The 20187-nt window shown below is 42.2% G+C and overlaps 1 protein-coding gene across 2 annotated transcripts in view; it reads left to right on the top strand.

Annotated features, from left to right (window-relative positions):
* The first annotated feature begins 4889 nt into the window (after positions 1-4889).
* Positions 4890-20187, top strand: part of pax5 (paired box 5) — a 48796-nt gene continuing 33498 nt past the window's right edge. Inside the window, exons 1-2 of one of the 2 annotated variants that reach the window (XM_069665347.1) lie at positions 4890-5256; positions 18845-19010. In XM_069665347.1, the coding sequence (XP_069521448.1) occupies positions 5211-5256; positions 18845-19010 (212 nt within the window). In that variant the 5' untranslated portion in view covers positions 4890-5210. Of the gene's footprint in view, positions 5257-11591; positions 11635-18844; positions 19011-20187 lie in introns of those variants that run through there. The other variant, XM_069665348.1, reaches the window with a different exon arrangement.

The raw sequence follows: 20187 nt of genomic DNA, 5'->3' as shown, positions 1-20187 counted from the left end.
CAACAAGGATGCCCCCTGTTGCTGTACTTTGTGCTTCATTTTTATTTGCTGTGATTAAATTGGCGCTTAGATCTCTGCTGTTGGTCGCTGCTGAGAGTGTCTGACAATCACACTTTTCATATAAAATGAATAGCAATGACAGGTCAAACCCCTCACACACACAAAAACACATCCATACACACACAGACTCCAGGGCGCACCTTTTTGTGAGGCTCTGTGATCAACAGTCTGTCTGTTCTTTCAGCAGGAAAAGGCGAAGAACAAGAGACCCCGCCTCACAACACCTTTTCAGCCCGGACCAAGTGACTTGTGTCTATGGGGATTAAATTTGTGAACAGGAGCTCTATACACTCACACACACACTCACAAAGTCCCACATACACACTCCACGGCCACACGATGCCACAACACCTCTTTCTCAGCTGCGAGAATAAAACCACATTGACAGGAGCCTTGTCGTCTCTTGTCGAATGGTCACGCTGAAATGTTTACCTTTACATACAAATGGCCGGGTGTCATGTTGTGTCACATAATGTTTCATGGACAAATAATGTGTCCCATTTCTCAATCCGCCCTGCAGCCCTTAAGCCCCCTTCTTCCAGGCTCTATAGTCACAGCAACACCCAGGCACCATGGCTGCTGCTTGTGTCGCCACAGTGAAGTGCCACTCTGAATTAAATCCCGGGGATATAGAGGTGAGCTCAGTCAGCACCGCGGCCCTGACTGATTTAGGGAAAGATGGCAAAACCAAGTTCAAACAGTTTAAGTGTTTCTTTATCTTAGCGTTATGGGTATTATAAAATCCCCAAAGGAGTAATGTTAAAGCCACGCAGGAAGTCAAGATTTATCCAAATTGTATGTTTCAAAACAAAATGTATACAGTCCTTCACAATAAAAGCATTACAATAGGAAGCGGATAGGGAAGCCAAAAAATCTGATCACATAAGAAGATTGAAGATTACATTATGAGACGTACTACATCAAGGTTTTTAAGTCAAGCTCTGGGAAGATTTGGACAGACAAGATACTGTAAATATTACATGATAGACATGATAAATTACTATTTTCTTTTATAGTGTGTTACAAAATATCTGAGCTAAACTCTTGTAATGAAACGGGAATTAATAAAGCAATATATCAGTTGTTTTGATATGTTTATGGGCAGGCGTTGAAAGTAACTTATAACTGAACTTAATTACACTTTTACTTTACGTTTGTATTTACATTTTCTCTTACTTCTTCTCCACAAGAATTCAGATTCAAATATTACACCGTGTACTACACTGCATTTGTCTGAGGGCTACATGTCTTTTGTGTAAAAGGGGTTTCAATAAAAACACATTATGTGCCTTTATAATAACATTAAACACAACAGTACAGTGTGATTAAAATTAGAGCCATCCTGAGGCAACAACACTAAATGCCGATTACATGTTAATGCATTACAACAAAAACATAATGTATATAATAATAAATTACATATAGTATAATAAAGGGTCATTCCTCTGGAGTAACTTGATTTTTGGACTATATTTACAATATATTATTGCTACTTTAACCTAAATTAATTAAGGCCCTGATCATTTCTCCCACGACTTTTATGAGCTTCAGAATGATAATGAAGAATGACAGATTCATTCTTCATGCCCTCTCTCTAATACAATGAGGTCAGGCTTTTTCAGTCTTTTTCCTTATAGTTCACCCTAAATTTAAACGGTCATGGTCAAAGACAAAAGTCCCAGAGAGACACTGAGCGTCTCCTCCTGTGTTTACGTGTTTACTTATTGTTCTAATCGTCCCTTTAGTTCTTCTTTCTCGCGCTTTAATGCGATTATTTCCGGTTCCGCTCGGTCAGAGCTCGGGTCACCGATCCAACTACTCCCCCTCATATTAATTACAGTAATTAGCACGCGGGATGGAAAACAAACAAGTGATGATTAATATCGAAACTATGGCGAATTCTTTGAGGAGATCCTAAAGGCAGACCAAATGTGGAGCGACACCTCACTCACGAGGCGAATGAATGGAGAGCTGATTAAAAAAGACTACAGAGCAAAATATAATGAACTGACATAGGCCATAACTATCTGACCTAAGTTGAGACAATACAGGAGTGAAATGATTGATAAAGACTAAATACAATTTGGTCTGTTGCCTTTCAATATGATCAACCAATGTAATATGCTACATACAGTGTTATGTAGCCTAAATAGCCTATATTTAATAATATACTGTATATGAAATAACGTGACATGACGATTAATCTATTTTAAAACGACAACAAAACATAATAAGAATAATAATAAGAATAATAATAATACCATGTGCTTGGTTGATTAGGATGTTGTTGTTTTTTATTACAACTGTATTATATTTTTATTTTTGTTTGCTGATACTTAAAAATGTATAAATGTTTTCAATGAATAATAGTTATCAGTAAAGCTAATCTGAAATAGTCTTCAATAATGTTTTTACCTTCAAATTAATTTTGGAATTGTATTTTTAAAGTCTCCTTGCTCTTCCGGTCCCTCAGTATTTAGCTTGGGAAATTAACAATAACTAAAACCAGAGTAGAATATTTGAAATGCGTTTCTTCAGACAACTCGGTATTAGATTTTTTTAGACATTTGGGAAATGTAATGAATAAACTTCAATGGCTGTGCAGACAGATTTAACTTTACGGCCTGTAAAGAGAGGCAAGTCTGCCGAGGATTTACCATCTTTTCCCCTGTGGGCAAGAGAGCAGGGAGGGAGTGTAGGCTGTTACTGTAAGGGCTACACCAGGAAACTCTTGAAAGATTGGCCCTTTCTCAAAGTATCTTCAGGTGTCTGTAAGTAACAGTGGATTCAAGTAAGAGCCAAAATATAACTCTGTAGAATTGTTGTTAATTTTTATTCAGAAATTAGACTCTTAACTACACTTTATCTGTGGACTTCTCTCTGTAGAGTATGAATTTACCTACGTCATGTTAGCATACCTCAACCAGGTTTACTTATAGGGTAGTTCACAGCCTGCTGTATTTCCAAGCATAAACTATTTTTTATAAACTCAGCAGGCCTAAAATTGATTTATAGTTGTCCTTTCTCTGCCTGAAGGTCCCAGTTGCCCCTCTTTTTCTTTCCCGTATCCACAAACATTAGCAGCCTATTTATGTTTTGATGTTGTGGGCGCGAGCCGGAGGTCAGGGTCGTAGTGTAGCAGCGCGCGGCGACAAGCAGAGCAAAATGGGTCGCTGTCTCGCGCTTTGTTCCGCACTCAATTGTCTCGGGGCTGCGCGTGAACCCTGAGACCTGCAGCTGTCTGGAGGAAGAGAAGGAAGGAGAAGTTTGACACCGAATAAAAGGGCATGTTAACTGATAAAATGACTTTTTAAATCTTTGTTTAGTTCTTTCACCGTCTCCAGTTTGATCCCATAGGTATTTTGGTTAAATATTTCATGGTTTTTTTTTTGTGACAGATCAGAGAGAGGTGATGGAAAGTGGCCTTCATCTCAACAACGACTTCTTCCGTTTTGCCTCTTAAATAAACTTTTTTTCCTTATTTACAAATATTCACCTCGTGTGCTATGATTTTGTGACGGTGAATCAACAGGAAAACCAAAATGTATATATTTTTTTTTTGGAAAAGAGAGCTTACTTCCGGCTTTAGCTCTAGCCATCTGACATGTAGCTGAATGCACTCATTCTCAACAATTTCTCCCCAAAACATATTTCATCTTTGTCTAAAACTAAGATATTTATATTCAAATAAACAGGAAACTCAAGTTTTTTTAAATATAGTTTACGTCTTTTTTTCAAATCCTTTAAATGAGGAACGTGTTTTTTTAAAGCGTATTTCGCTTTTTGGTATGGAAAAAATATATATAACTTAAAAAACGAAAACTAATTTTGCTTGTTTGTTTGAAAGGTTTACCTGTCTTTTCTCTGATAGGGCAATGATGTGGCAAAGGTGGCCTTGTCTTATACAGAGCAGGTATTCTATAACTACGTGTTCTAAAACACCGTCAGTGTGTCTAAAATGGCTGTAAAACCCTGTCCACGGTTGATGTTTCCTGCTTTAATAACACGGCAGAGCCAAAGAGAGCACACATGTTCAGGAAATCATGACTGTCATTGTTCCGCCAGTGAACAAACTTCTCGATGAGAAATGAACAAAGCGGCGAGTATCAGTATGAGTGGAAAATTTCAGTTGGCAAATTAATATTTAAATGAAACGTTATGCGTTCACAGGTGTGTGTGCCTGCGAACAATGCGAGCCGAGGAGCGGAACTATCCGCTTTGTCACAAAACACTTTGCGCACAGTGAGCGCAGGAGGAGGAGAGGACTGCTCTCTCCTACAGCAAAGTGAGGCTGAAGTTGTAGCGCAGTGCAGTGCACCTGCTCCACAGTCTCCGTGCGTAATGCGTAAGGAGCGCCGTGCGTAACAGGTGTATAGTGGCAGCGGACGAGAGAAGTTTAGAGAAAGTCTCTTAGCGGCTCTTTTTGAAGTGGCTGAAAGGACATACTGGACGTAAACGCGCGCTTAAGCAACTTTTTCTTGTTTTAACCTGATAAAAAGTGCAAAAACACTACGCGTTACGCACATCATTTAACGCTATCCGCCTATAGCCGCCTTGTGCCCCACAGGAAATGAGCAGAACCTAAGAGAAGGGGAGAGAAAGAGAAAGAAAGGGGGAGAGTGGGGCGGGGGCGGGAAAGTTTAGTAAAGTGGAACTTGGTAACAGATGCGAGTGAGGGGGGCGCGGCCCTGCAGGGAGGGGTGGAGGTTCTGCGTTGTGTGTATGTATGCATTGGCCGTGCGCAGGCGTGTGCGCGCGTATGAATTTGTGTGTGTAAGCTCGTGCAGGGAAAGGACAGGACATGAGCGCACATTGAGAGAGCGGCTCTTTTTACTCGGCGTGATCATTTCACGCTTCCCCCCGAAGCCTTTTTTCCACCTAAAGCGTTTAGTTGCAGCTGACTGAGCACTTGCAGGGAGTGCGAGAGGGAGCGGAAGGGTCGAATTATTTCAGCCTACAACTCGCCCCAAAAGTACTGTAGGACGAAAGAGAAAAAAAAAGAGAGGGAGAGAGGAAGGCAGTGCCATAGAGAGAGAGAGAGAGGGAAAAAAGAGGGAGAGGAGGAGAGGGAGAGGTGGACACTGGAAAAAGTTTTTGTTCTTTTCCTTTTTTTCTCCCGTCATCGCCTCCCCCTGTTCTAACCGGCTAACATGGATCAGGGGCCCAAGAGTCCTGTGCTGCGGCTGGGGAGAGCAGGTAGGGACGCACCGGTTCAGCTTCACCTATACTTCCTGCCGAGTGGCCACGTTTTGGTGTTATTTGTTGGTATTTGTTGCTAATGGTAAACTTTTTCATTCAGTTCTGGGGGTTATTTTGGCAAATGTATGTTATTGGAAATGCTTCTTTTTTTTAACTTTTGTACGGTTTCCTGAGTTATTCAAACTATTACAAAGTTTTCTAAAGTTTCTTGAATGATGAAAAATAGTCAAATCAGACTAATTTTTAAGAAGGCCTAACACAGGTTCTCATCAGTGTTTTAATACCAAGTTGTGAGTTGACTTTTTTACTTTTGTGGACCAGAAATGGAGACAGAATGATTAGCTTGTATGACCCTGGACACCTTTTAGTGCTTTGGACACTGAAGATAAATCGTGGCTGGTGATTCTTTTTTTTCAGTTTAGTTTTTAATTGATATTTTTTTGCTGTTTTTAAAAATATGATTTTGCAGTCTATTTCCTATTTTTAGCATGGAGTTACAAAAGTGGCTGAACTTGTTGGTCTGAGTTGGCATCACATTCTGATAACATGATTGGGATTTATTATTAATAGCTCTGTGGATTTCTGCAAGGCGGTGTGGTTCAGTGTGGCACGTGCACAAATTAGTTATAAGTGATAAATGTTGAGCCTAAAGTTAAAGCTGCAGTGTGATTAATCTCCCTCAAGGAGTCTGTGTTTCACTCTTCCTGCGTACCTCCATTACTTTATTCAACAGGTCCATCTCCTATAGGCCTATTCATAAACCAGCGGGGTCTGGTACAGCGATGGATCAGGCCATCGACCTTGTTATGGCACCCAATGGATATCACATCATTTCATATTGCTGCCCGCTGCGTCTGCATTGATAAAACGTCGTTTGTCATTAAGAAACGGCGGGCAGGTGATCCTCTGTGGAAAGGCTTTGTGCTGCGTGGAGACACTGCTGATGCTGGTTGCCTGGTTCACTGAGACTATCGTTGTGTATGCATAGTAGATGTTAAATACAGTTCACGAATTAGTATTTTATTGGGGTGGCCGCTACATTTTGTGCGTTTTTTTTATTTATTTCCAAGATATTGGGATTGAAGAAGGTGTGTGTGAGTCTAACACGTTGTCTCAAAAATACATCAGCTTGTGCCCGGCCTTCTATGGAAATCAAAGCTAGCCTATGGTCTGTAATACAAATAAAGCCCCCTTTGCAGTCTTTTGTGGAGTGGGCCTTGCCCTGATAAACGCTGAATGCGCTGGGATTTGTAGCAATTGGATAATAACCTTTTAAGCACAGAGGAAATCAGAGTTTAAAAGAGGCCCTCCCCTGCTGGCGTGTAAAGTCTTCAGGGCCCAAGGCCTTCACCTACAGCCTCTCCATTTTACTCTCACTTTAAAGTACGTGCTCGGGGTACAAAGGAGACGCTGTGAGAATGAACGTGGGTCTAATGAGAGCCACTCTGTTCCCGCCCTGTAGGTTGGTCGTGCGTAAAAGTGCGCATAGGCCGGTACGTTTTTAATAAGCGGGGTGGCCATTTTCGTGTCTGTCTGACGACATGTGGGCTGATGTTGAGTTATTATTTAGATTTTTAATAAAAGGACACAGATCATGTGTCTGTTCTGGTGTTTGTGTAGATTTCTGATCCTTTATGATTTTAAAATGTCTCCCAAAAAAAATCCAAATTTTGGATTCCCTGATGGCACTATGGTCAGAGACACCATGTCCACGTATACTGTGTCACCTCCAGCCAACACTTTCTGCTTACACCTCCTGCCTATTTAGGCTTCACATATAACACATTTCCCCCCCACATACAATATTTGATTCTTTAAGTAAAAGTCGTTTCCAAAACGTGGACTAAACAAGCGCTTCTGTCTGCGTAAAGTGTCAAGTCAAATAAGCTTCCTGGTGTTGCGTCGGTCTGTGCAGAGAGATGGAGAGTAAGAGGGGAGGGAGGGGAGACAGAAAGAGAGGATGACCTCACATGGCATATAGCCTGCTTTCATTTTGACCTCAAGTGCCCCATCACAGCACAGGGAAAGGTCTGGTGTTATGTCCAGCAGGGCCTTGCTATCCCTGTGACAGATGACAGACCGCTCTTTTACGCACCGTCATCGATACAAACGATCTTCTAATAGATTTGATCAGAAGCAGCGCGAGAGTGTGATTCACCACCTCGGGGAGTGCAGGACGGTTCACTCTGCAGGGTCTATATATTTTATTTATGACTTATTATGACTTTTATTTATTTATTTATTTTATATAAGCAAGTGCAAACTTAAGAAGAGATACGGCAGCTTTCTCATTATGTTTACAGTCAGCGGGCGTGTAATAAACGAGCTGGTGGAGTTAACATGCGCTATTAATTTTTCATTGCTTTTCCGTTTCGAGGCTCGCGCGCAGAAAAAGCAAAACAGTCGAAGCTTTTTCATGGTGGGTGGATGGAGGGAAGGGAGAGGAAGAGGGAACACTTAGACAACAGCGATGCCTCCAATTTGCCTCCAAATGATTATCACAACTCCACCACATTCTTACTAATGTTTAAAAAAGTAAACGCACCCTCTCCTCACCCCCTCTCCTCCCTCCCATCCTCCCATTTCCAAGGTAATGAAATATGGTAATAGATTTGGACCCCCGGATTAAAGTCGTCCTACCCTGATGGAAGTTTCTTCCAAAATTTCAACCCTAAAGCAACAACAATTTGTATACATGATTGATTGTGTTTGGGTTTTTTAATTGCTTATGTATTTAATTTGCAAATCGGAGAGACAAGGGCGACGACTGCAATTTAGTTCTGTGGGGGAGAAAGGCGCTCGTGTCTAAATCTCAATAAATAAAAAAGAAGACTCTGGCGGCGGAGGGAGAACGAGCACGAGGAAAACTAGTACCCCAAAATATGATCTCTTTCTGTTTTGGCTTACGCGTCCCATAGTTAAGGGCCAAAGTGGCTGCTCTGTTCTGTCAGTGCAAAAATATTTTTTAATTAATTATCAGGAAAATGGGAATAAATGCATTACATTTTAAATTAAAATTAAAGTGTGACATGCATTTATATATATATATACAAAAAGAGTTCTTTATCCCAGCAGTTTCATTCTGATTCTCTGCATACTTTTGCTCCTTCCGTCTATGTGTGGCCTACATTGCAGGCCCATTTCTTGTCTTTGGTGCGTGATCTAAGGCTAAAAAAATTGTTTATGTATGAAGAGTTTTTCCTTTTTGTCATTTTTCAAAATATAAAAGATGTGGTTTTCTGTCAGATTTGTTTGAGGCCCTAATTCGCGAATCCTCCGGAAAGAGATGTGAAATATGAATGAGGATTAGTGTGCATGTTTCAGGGTCTACTTTACTGTCAGTGGATTAAAGAGCAGAGAATCAATGCAGATTCATGAAATCATATTTAGTGTTGAAGATGGAGAAATCGAGCTTTTAACAGGCAGAATGATACAAATGTAGTGGTACAGTGTTGTGTGTTATGGGGCTTTCATGCAGGCCTGAGTGGTGCTTTTATTCGGGTCAGTTTGTAGCCCCACTGAGGACGCTTAATATGTTGATGGTAAAGTTCCTGTACGTGTTTGTATTTGCGCGTGTGTATCTGTGTGCACGCGCGTGTGCGTACAGGCATAGTGCCCAAGGTTGAACGCCCCCTTGTGGTTCACCCTGCAAACAGTCTCATAAAAAGAAGCCTCTGACAGAGAGAAAAGCCTAAAGAAAACCCCCTCCAAATTCCACTTCCGGGCCTGATTTTGAACAGAAAACAACTGAAACAAGAAGAATTGTGTTTGTTTTAATGAGGACAACCTGAGAGTCTGAAGGAGCTCGTGTTTACAAGTCTTGGGTGTTTTTTGACATGAAGGCGAGAAACTAATAATTCAAAGCGAGAAATCTACAAATATAAAAATAAAAAAGCTCAATAACATCATTGACCTTTACAGGATCAGATGCATCGCCTTGAGGTACATCAAACCTGCAAATCTGCAGAGGATAAACCTGAAAACCACAGAAGAAGACAGGAATTGCTGTTGTTGTTGTTCTCCTTTAGTGTCTCACTCTAATTACCATCATCCTAAATGCTGTGATAGGTAATATCTTTAATGATTGCGATTTAAAGGCAGGGATTGTGGCTCTAAATGTGTGTAATCGAGTTGTTTTCTGCGCGCTGTATAAACACCGTGGAGCTGAAATGATTAAATGTCTAGAAACAGGAAGAAGGGAAATAACACTTTTTTAATTTGGCTCACGCTTTAGGCTATTTGTGTGGTTAATATTACAGGGGCGAGGCTCAGATATGCCCTCTCAAATCAGGTGGGACGAACATGTAATGAATCCCTCTCTCTCTTTCAGTTTGGAGTGTGAGTGCGCAGCTCGCCAATTGCATTTCATTAAAAAGCGCGTCCGTTTGGATCCGCAATCAATTAGGTAATGAGTGGGAATGCATGTTTCATATGTGATTTTTTTCCTCGATTCTCCCCAAAGCTAAAGATTTATAACACTGTGTTGAAGGGGGGGGGGGGGGATATTACACAGGCGCAGCTCTGACTCTTAGGCCTAAACGTGGGTAAAAGATTAGTGAGATTACGTTTACTAAAACGTGTTTCCTTGATATGTTAAAACTGTGAAATCTCCTTTTTTGCATTGAAGTGTTCATTTTTTACCTCCCTTTCTTCTAAAAGGTGGATAAATATAGTTTGAATTCCTGAGCAAACCGTCTTTTTAAAGCCTTGCTGCAACTAAGCCTCATTTTAAGTAATACTCAATTAATTAGCCATTTAATATTGACATGAATAAATTGAGCGCAAACGCGTATAAAGGCATTAAGTTTCTTACTTCGTTAATTGAAATTAAACATATCATCATCTTACTCCCCGAGCCCTGCGTCGCCTCACCGAGCCTCCCCATTGGTCGACGGACAATACATACGGGGCGTCATTGGCCCACGGGATACTCGCCAGCCAATCAGCGCGCTCCTCCGCTCTATTCTATCTGGGGGTTGGCGATGACGTGTAAGCAGCGCTCGCGTCGCGATTGGCCAGATGCGTTGAGAGTGACGGGCAGCTGGCCGGCGCGTGTGGGTTAGGGTTCCAGGGGGTTGGGAGCGCGGGCGCTGTCCGCACGAGAGCAGGTCCTGAAACGCCGCGTGCGCCACCGTGGACGCTGGGCGCAGGAAGTCTATCTCTGTGTACTTGAAGAAGTCTGTTTATGTACATATTTACATCACAAGCGTTGGCTTTTTCTGGCGCGAGCGCGGAGAAAAAAAAGTACCTTTGAAATTTGGACTGGACAGTTTTTCTTTTCTGCGAAGAAATGCGTCTCAAAACTCAAACGTATAAACCGGGAGTCCAGTAGCTACGCTCGTGCAGTGAGTGCTGGTCCACACAGAGGGGGGACGAGATTTTAGAGTGACCAAGAGCTGCCTTTCGTTCGTACAAACAGGATAACAACTCTCACGTCAGCATCTGCAGCTTTTACTCGAACCAGAGAGTGCTGTTATTTTTTTATTTTCCTGCTGAACCTCCTTTTTTTCTGTATTTTTTTTAAAATTGTTGTTTATTTATTTATTTATTTTGCTTGATGGATATGAGACTTCAAGATGTGAGCACTGCTCCGCTCTCACGCGCTGTGTTTATGGGAGATTACCAAGTGTTCATGTGAACGCAGCTCAGCAGAAGAAATGTGTTGCAAAGATCCTGGAGAGAAAAGAGAAATAATCGTGGATCTGTAAAGAATATTTTTTATTTTTTTTGAGTGTCTTTTATTTTGAAATATTTTTTTTTTTATCAGACTGAAAGGGAGAAAGTTCAGCCTCCCTCCGGTGAAGTCGCAGTTCAGGGGTCACGGCCAGCGGACCGAGAAGGAGAGAGAAAGGAAGAAAGGCCACTTATTTAGCTCCTCTTGTTTTTGTTATTTTTTTTGGTTAAACTTTGAACGTGTTGGACTGAGGCGAGCAGCTGAAGGAATGAGCACCATTGCAGACGTTTCCCTCCTCTGGTTTTGGAGACGCCAGCAGAGCTCCGGTGTGGTGTCCCGTCCCCATGAGGAGGGAGCCCGTCTCTGATTCACATTTTTGACGCCATTTCTTTCTTTCCTTCCACTTGAAAATCCCTCATTTTCTATATTTTGAAAAATATATATTTGCATCATTTTGAATCAAAGTCAAACATCCCTTTTTTTAATTAATTAAGCTAGAAAAAAAGATCGTCTCTTTGAAGGGAACTGTCACTCTTTTTCATTCATTGGAGCTCTCGGTGTGTCCGTAAAGTGGCCGGCTGAAGCGGGGCGTCCGGTGGCATTTTTCAGACCCCTCATATCGTGACTATCGGGGGCCTGCAGCCCTAACACCGTAGTGATGGAGATTCACTGTAAACATGACCCGTTTGCTGCGATGCACAGTAAGTTTTACACGTTAATAATTCCTCCATCTGCATGATCCCATCTGCCTGAACTGAAACAACCCCCCCACACCACCACCACCATCAACTCTGTGCATATGCAATACGAACAGCGGAGCATTTCCAGCTGCACTCGCACTGCAAAAACACCCTTGCTTGAGTAGTATTTATTCATGTTTTCTTAATAAAACGACATCATGACGTATCTAACAGAATGTCAAAGTGAAACAGTCTGATGCTCTTTGACATTGAATTAATCTGCCTTAATTTGAGATGTGTAAAAAATCTCCAGCCTGGCTGAAACTTTGGAAATCTGCTGTGCATGTAAAAAAAACAAACAAACAAAAAAGCATCGCTCAATGAATCCTTAAAAGGTGGATTTTTTTGCAGTGTTTAAAATGTGGACATGCCTGCAAAACTTCAGTTAAAAAAAATAATTTTTTTTACAACTATCCTTCTTCGTTTTTAAAATTGCATTTATGGTTACACTTGATTTTTATGTCTCTAGTAGTATTTTGTTGAACAGGTGCATATTGGCTGAATTGGCGATAGAGCTGAAGTCTATTTTTCAGTTGTGAAATGGATTGTAGTCCAGCCTGCAGGCCAACATGTTGTTTTTGTTGTATTGTGTGAGACGGTTTGCTGTGCAGGGAAAGGAGGCGCAGGGGTCAGAGAGGGGGGGGGGGGGGGGGGGGGGGGGTAACAAAGCATGACTAAAAGCTGAACTTGATCCAGCGTTTGTGCTCGTTTAACCAGGTTAGACCCCAGACCCACACTGGTCTTCTAACAGTAACAACAACAAGGTGAGACTCCAGGCAGGTCAGCCTCGCAGCGCGCAGACTCTCTGCGCGTTGCTCAAGGACACCTCAGCAGTGTGTGAGGTGCTCTGGCTGTTGCATGAATGAGGGACCAAACTTGTTCAGTCAGTCGTGACATGGCGGGCCCTGCTTTGTTTCTTCAGTCCACTTTATCCCCCCCAAAGCAGCACATACCTCCCTTTAAATATTACAGGCTGAACGAAGGGACCACAAAACTACAAATCCCAACATTTAGTAGGCTATCTGAAATTAATACAATATTTTCAGTGATCAAATCCAAATGTTGGCTGTAAAAGAGGCCTTAATATTAAATATTTTAATTAGGAACTTTGCTTTAAGCAAAGCGAATATAAAGGCCTATATTGTGTCTTTTTTAAAACACATGTTGGTAAAAGGAAAATATGTTTTCTTACAGTCCAATATTGTGTAACTTTGTGCGTAATATTCTGCCTCCGTAAAAAGGCTGAAGAAAGCGTGAAATGTATTCTGAATGCAGCCCATAGTTTATATTTCATTGAAGTTAAGTCCCGGAGAGAACTCGTGTTCTGTGACTGACAGAGGTTCCCACGGTGTGTTATGCTGCTGGACCTATAAAAACACAACAAAAAACACGCACACACATAGCAGGCAAAAAAAACCACACACACACACACACTAGAACGAATCCCGTTTCCTCTTCCATACCGTTTGACCAAAGCCAATGATCCGCGCTGCTGCCGGTAACAGCGCAGCTAAAGTTATATATGTCAAAGCCCGGGGACGCTTTAAAACGATTACACCTAAAAATGTCAGAGAGAGAGACAGAGAGAGAAAGGGGGGAGAGAGAGAGGGGTCGCGGGGAATCGGCTGTGACGCGTGGAAATGTAGTTTAGCGAGTCAGTGTGTGTACGTGCCAGTGTGTATATAAGTTCACAACGTCTGCAGGGCTTGTAGTTTATGTGTGTTTGGGACCTATTTTATGTTAAAGTTGCACATGCTACAGTTTTTTTTCTCAATGAGAACCTGCGCACCGTGTCTGTCCGTGTGCTCATCCTGAAAGCTGCAGTTGGCCTTTAACTTTACTTTAAGATTTCTTTTAAATTAACTTATTTTTCAATTTTAAAAAATCCGATTGTTTTTACCAAGGAGCCAAATTTCTTTTACTTTGGTGCTGAACCACCAAATTGGTTCAACCTTCCTGAGTGTAACTGAGAATTAATGTTTTTTTTTACATTGTTAGCTTTTGGAGCATGTTTTGCACTATAAGCAACGTTTAGCCTGCAGGCCCAGCCCTGATGTTTAAAAAATGTATAGCAGATAATTGTGATGATAATGAGCTGAATTTCATAATCACGTATTGTGATGGTAATGGCGGCATGTTGAATATAAAGCAGGCGAGGCTGTGGCCTACCTTTAGTGATGCACTCATAACATAGCCTAAAGAAAGAGACTTTGTATCAAACTTTATTCAGACCAGTGTGCACTAACAAAACAAAACGAAAGCAAAAAAATACATTTGGTGAAAGACGACTTTATTAATTAAAGTTTTACGCACATTTTTAACCAACAACAGACTTCTTTCGTTATGTATTTATTAACCTAACGGTAACGAGATTCCCAGAGTCGCACCAAGTTTGCATAGAGAAACAACAGGACACGCCAAAACGCCTCCCTGCCTGGCTCATCTCTCACATCTTTCCACTGTTTGCTCAACGAAATGCGCCTCATCTGTATTCTCGCGGGCAACTTTCCAAACAGCTTTCAGCCAAAAGTCATTTCTACTCCCCCCCCCCTTTTTTTTTTCTCCACGAGAGAAGAGAAGAGAACCGGTGGCGTTTTGTTGCGATTTTTCTTTCGCTTTATTTTTGAGTCGTCAGGCCGTGACGAGGCAGATGAGAGATGAAGAGAGAGAGACATAGAGGAATGTAGCAGGAAGAGAGAGAGAGAGACACATAGCCCTAATGGACCTTATTTTCTGGATGGGGGAGCCCGAATATATTCTGCTTTATCTCTGTATTTTTTCTTCCCGGAAACAGTGAATCAATCAAACATTTAAGGAGGTGCAGGCCTCTCCAGTCAGCTCCTATAAAGGCTAAATAAATAAAATACAACAGGGATGCATAATGACCCCTGCTCCCCTGGCTGCATGTCTCTCTGTCCCTCTTCTGATTCCGAGTCTCCAGGATGAAAATGAAGCTGCTGTCTCTGCCAACAGTTTCCCCTCCGCCTCTGGAGACTGCAGCTTCTGTTTTTTGACCCCTAATTTGGCAAAATCTTTGTATCTAATTTGCAAAAAAAAAAAAAAATCCTCCCTGAGCCAATGCTGATTGAATTTCTTGGATCAAGTGGTTAATTTGTTTGGTCAGTGTGATGAATTACCGGACGTCTGTCCCCTGAACTCACACAGCTGTGAGGAAACATCCATCCTGGATTCTTCGCTGAGGTTTCGTGCTCTTGATTTAAACATTTCAGGCGTTTTCACCACAAGACGGGCGATCAAATCCTCCCAGAATGCACCGTTATGCTCCAGTTATAATGCTATAAACTGCACGATCAAATTTAAGTCCTTAAAATGCAATATTCAGAGAATTATGCCACAGTGGACGGTAAACAAATGCCTCTATAAAAGTTATTGCGTTTGTCCCTATCTGTATTTATAAGCTTGGGAAATAAATTTCAAACACATAATCCCCATAACCGTCCCCAAGAATGCAGAGAGTGTGAACGCCTAATGCCAACAGTAAATACACAGATAAGTGAATAAATAGTTATCTGGAGGTTTTTGTAGGTCACAAGTCATTCCTCTCCATCTCTTTACAAAGCAAGGCGTATTTCAGTCCCCGGCCCCGATAGGAGAGGTGAAAGGAACCATTTCATTTACTCTTATCTGAGGGAGAGAGAGAGAGAGGGGGGAGAGAGAGAGAGAGAGAGAGAGAGTCTTCTCTGCAGATACCTGTGGTGAGCGGGACGCAGGCTTCTGCAAAAACTGTGCCTTTTATTCACCGAGAGGTTTCAGGACGTTATAATAAGGAGAGGAGGAGGCAATAATGCTGTGACACAACTGCACAAAACATCCACACAGCGCGACAGAGAGGGTGCAGGAGGAGGGCTCGAGTTTGGCCATGTAGGTCAGCAGCTCCCTCCTGCTTTGAGGAATATCTGACAATGTAGTTCTTGTCCGTGTTTTCAGATCTAGAGTTGCAGGAAAAGGTCAGTGGGTTTTCAAATTAAGATAACATACACACAGATAGTTAGGAGAAGTTCAAGGGTACACAGTTTTGAACAGTGTTTCCAATCGTCCCTCTACCGTCAACTTTTTAATCAAGGCGCAAATTCAGACAAACTGTAGTTTTGGGCCAGTCGACCTGACTTTCTACCCAGGAGCAGCTCCTGCTCACATCATACAACCACTATGTCATTATTATTTTAAAGAGCTGACACAGTACCAAACAGCTTCCTGCATTACAAACAAAAAACGGAAATATGAATCACAAGGACGGGAGCATTTTTCACATGAATGCAGGGTCCATGCTGCCTTTGAGTCCATTTCTTTGCCCTGGAAGAGCCGCGACATCTCGTTGAAACTATAAGCTTTTACTCAATTCTCAGAGACAAATTAACGTAACAAGGATACAAAAAATATTTACACATATTAGTTAAAAAAAGAAAAAGTAGTACCTCCGCCTGTTCTGCATTACCACAGCTGATTTGTTAACCCGGTGCTCTTTAGTTTTGCATGCCCGCAAATTTCGGGGACTGTTTCTCCTGAGTACGGACCAAGCTCAACAATACCGAGATGCTACTCCGTCCATATTGCAAAAGCATCAAACAACAGGATACCCAGGTTTTTTAAATTCCACACCCCGAGTTTGCAAAGTGTAAGAAGTCTCACATTTGTAGTGTTCCACCCCAAAATGTGGTGACGAATGACATCCGTCTTCAGAGCTTCAAAATTCATCATGCTATTTTTACAAGACATGATGAAAACATAATTTTGATGTGTAAATGTACTCTCTTAAATGCACCTGTCCCATCACAAATCTGGATAATGACAGCATACCTTCTCTAATTTAGTGCATTGCTCCTTTAAATCTTGGGGTTGGTGGTAAACAGGAAATGCTTTTGATGCAGCTGATGTGCCTCATTGTTGCCATCTGCGTTTTAAGCCCACATTTCCTGGACGTTGCATAAATATGACTCTGTCTATATATTGCTGTCTTTAGTAAAGTGCAATTGCTTTTCAGATTGTGCTGTCTGCAGCAAACATCTCCATAATGTGACTTCTTCTATCCCAAAAAATAAAGTAGTGAGGAAGAGAGCGAGCGTCCAAATGTTTGATTCCACAGAATGAGACTCTCTAGACGTCACATGTCTGCATTTATCCTCCTTCTGTGTGTGTGTGGGTGTATTTATACTCGAGCAGGAGGAAGCTGTGTGTGTGTGTGCGTGTGTGTGTTTCACTGGCGGAGGAGAGACGAGGACAGGGGGACAGGTTCAGGGGACAGCTTTGTGTTTCAGGGGGTATCCCTGCTGGGGAAATGTGTTTAAAATCTATTACCCCCACAGCTAGGATTAGCGTGTGCGTGCGTGTGTGTGCGTGTGTGTGTTTCCCCTAAAGACGTAATCACTATGGTAATACAAAAGCCAATGGATTATGTGGTAGAAAAAAATCAGGTCGATTTATACTGTGCCTTTGGTGAGATATGTACATGTACAGTAAATACACACACACTGCCCAAAACAGTTGCTACTTTGACTTTCTCTCTACAACATACTGTACGCTGTCACTGCAGACTGCACTGTCCACGTAGCTGTTAGCAGGTGTTAGCAGGTGTTAGCAGCGGGTTCTGACTTGGCTTGGCTGGCCTGCAGGGGTGTGAATGTGTGCAAACGCTCACTCTAAACTGCTGACCTCTCCATGGTCTACTTTGCCTTTCCTGCAGTGCATGCTGGGATATGTTCCAGCTGACACAATAAGCTGATTAATCGATTCGTCAGGTGTCAGAAAAAATGCCAACAATTCTGTGGTTTCAGTTTCTTCTGTGAGTCCACTGAGTTGGATGTAAAATATATATCCATATCAATAACCCTGCTTGCTTATAGACTGCTTATTTTCATACCCATTGTTTCAGCTCCTGTGCTGCTGTTTTCACCTGTCAATCAAACATGGAAATTGATTGAACAGGAAGCAAAGGATTAAAACACGTTATAATGATGCCATGACCAGAATTATGCAAAGGTCCAGCTTGTTTTCTCCTCCTCCTTATTCCCGTGCACGCTAGTCTTCTTTTGTTTTATGTATTCGCTGTTATGCTGTCGCCCCCCAAGGGGGACATTAGTGGTATATCTTCAGTTAGGGGCCGGGGCCAGGCCTTGGTCAATAATTAATTGAAATCCCTTCATTTACTTGAGAGCTTGGCTTACTGTGCCCCGAGTGGAAATGGTCAAAGTTGTACGATTGTGCTGAGCCAGAGGAATCGGTGACAGCAGAGGAATCAAATGTTTTTGTGATAGCAAATTGACTCCACCACCGCGGGAGCCAGAAAAGTTCATTATTCTCAACCAAACTCATGAACAATACTCGTAAACAGACACTCAAAAAGATTTCCAACACATAGACGTAGGTGGTTAAGTATTTTAAGTGTTGGTCTGTCATTAAAGAGGGATTATTTTTAGCCGAGGGTTAGCTGAACTGTTGCTGACCAGCAGAAACAAGCTGTTAACGGCACAAACACAGCGTTTGTTTCAGTTGGAGCCTTGTAGAGCAGGTTTCCTTTGATTTTAGTCTTTAAGCAGACATAAGGATGAAAACTGGACATTAAGGGAGAGTAAATAAGATCAAATGTGGACACTACAGTCCCGACTGAAATGCTGCTTCCATTTGGAAAAAGGCAGATCCCAATGAGAGACCAGAGATGTTTCAGTAGACATTACTAATCTTCCTTTTAATGATGCTTTAAATTCTGTTCGGTAGTCAGAAACGGAAAACTGCAGTTGCACTGAGCTGCTCTCGTGAGTCCAGCCCCCCTGAATACTCCTTAGTCTGTCTGTCATTTTAGAATAGGGTTTTATATATTGTAAAATCAGATCGTCTGAGGCTGACAGGAGAATCATGACGATCATGTTGGAAAGCAAAAGTAATTTGTGACATTCATGTGCCTCTCTTATTTCCTGTCGTGTCTTTCCGAAACATCTAATTGGAGGAAATGCCAACCTCGGATGCTCGCAACTGAGCAAATTGATCCGTTTTTGTCATTGATTCTGGTTTCCTTTGATTTGTTGCACATGAGTTTATAAACCAAATAACATTTCTCAATGTCTTGAGCTGGGCAGCCATAATATTTCTCTCTCTCTGTGTCCCTCTCTCTCTCTCTGTCTCTCTCATGTATGACCTTCTTTCCTTCCTGTTGTAGGACATGGCGGGGTGAACCAGCTCGGAGGTGTGTTTGTGAACGGCAGGCCCCTCCCGGATGTTGTGCGACAGCGAATAGTAGAACTCGCCCACCAAGGCGTTCGGCCCTGCGACATCTCACGGCAGCTGCGAGTCAGCCACGGATGTGTCAGCAAGATACTGGGCAGGTAAAAGGCACTCGAAGACCTCTGAAGTGCAGTGAATTAGGAAGGTTTACTTATATAGTTAATATTTGGGTCATTTAGTGTCTATTTCTTTTATTCCCTCAGCATGCACAAGCTGCTTTTTCTCTACCGCGTGCCTTCAATTTGTCTTGTTTCTCTCTCTTCTCTACTTTTTCCAGCCTTTTTTTTTACCTTCCTCTCCCTCCTCTGTATCCTGTATTTCTCTTCCAACCTCTCTCAATATTTCCGTCTCTCCTAACCTCCGGTCTCTCTCCGCCTTTTCAAAGCTAAATTCAAGAGTAAATCCCTGCTCGTTCCGTCCCCCAGAGAAGAAAGGGGCACAAAAGGGAAAAAGATTCATCACTTTTTGGAATTAGCATCAAAATGAAAGTGGCACCATATTTCTGCACCCCTTAAAAAAAAAAAAAGAGAGACAGAGGGGAGATGGAGAATGGGAGAAAGACAAGAACAAGGAAGACAATCAAAAGGGAAAAAGGCGTGTTAAAGAAGAAGAAGAGTGCGGGAGGAAGAATGAGAGACAGAGAGACCATTTGAGGGGACGGAGGGGAAGGATTAGCCACAGCGACCCTCAGCTATATCAAAAAATGTGTTGCTCATTGTTCTCCCTTTGCCTCCCTCTCTCGTTCTGTCTTCCTCTCTCTACCTCTCTCTCTCTCTCTCCCCCTGTCCTGGCCGTTCAACTCACTCAAGCGTTACCGTGCGGGGGGGGAAGGAGAGGGGATCGAGGGATGGAAGGAGGGAGGGAGGGTTGTTTTATCCTCTCCTCTCTGTCTCTGTGGTGCCAGCAGAACAAAAACAGCAACTCTACCACTCTGTGTGTGCCTCTGTGTGTGTGTGTGTGTGCGCGCATGTGTGTGTATTGGCTCATCGTTGCGTGGATATCAATAACCACGCTCGTTTATTCACCAATGATTCAGCTGTGAATAATTTAAATAGTTTTCCATTTGGAAATAGATTGTTTTTCCTTTAGCTGTGTTTAGACTCCAGCTGTGAAGAGCCAAAAACTGCAGTGCACACACACACACACACACACACGCACAAACAAACACACACACACACACAAAAAGAAAGACAAGGAAATGCACATTTACAGGAGCACACATCTTCACGGAAGGGATTACTCTACCGTACAGCGGTGGAGAGACACAGAGAGAGAGAG

This window comes from Semicossyphus pulcher, unplaced genomic scaffold (assembly GCF_022749685.1).
Source record: "Semicossyphus pulcher isolate SPU_LCO1_2020_fin unplaced genomic scaffold, fSemPul1.0.p SCAF_17, whole genome shotgun sequence".
NCBI lineage: Eukaryota > Metazoa > Chordata > Actinopteri > Labriformes > Labridae > Semicossyphus > Semicossyphus pulcher.
This window is presented reverse-complemented; position numbering and strand designations above follow the sequence as displayed.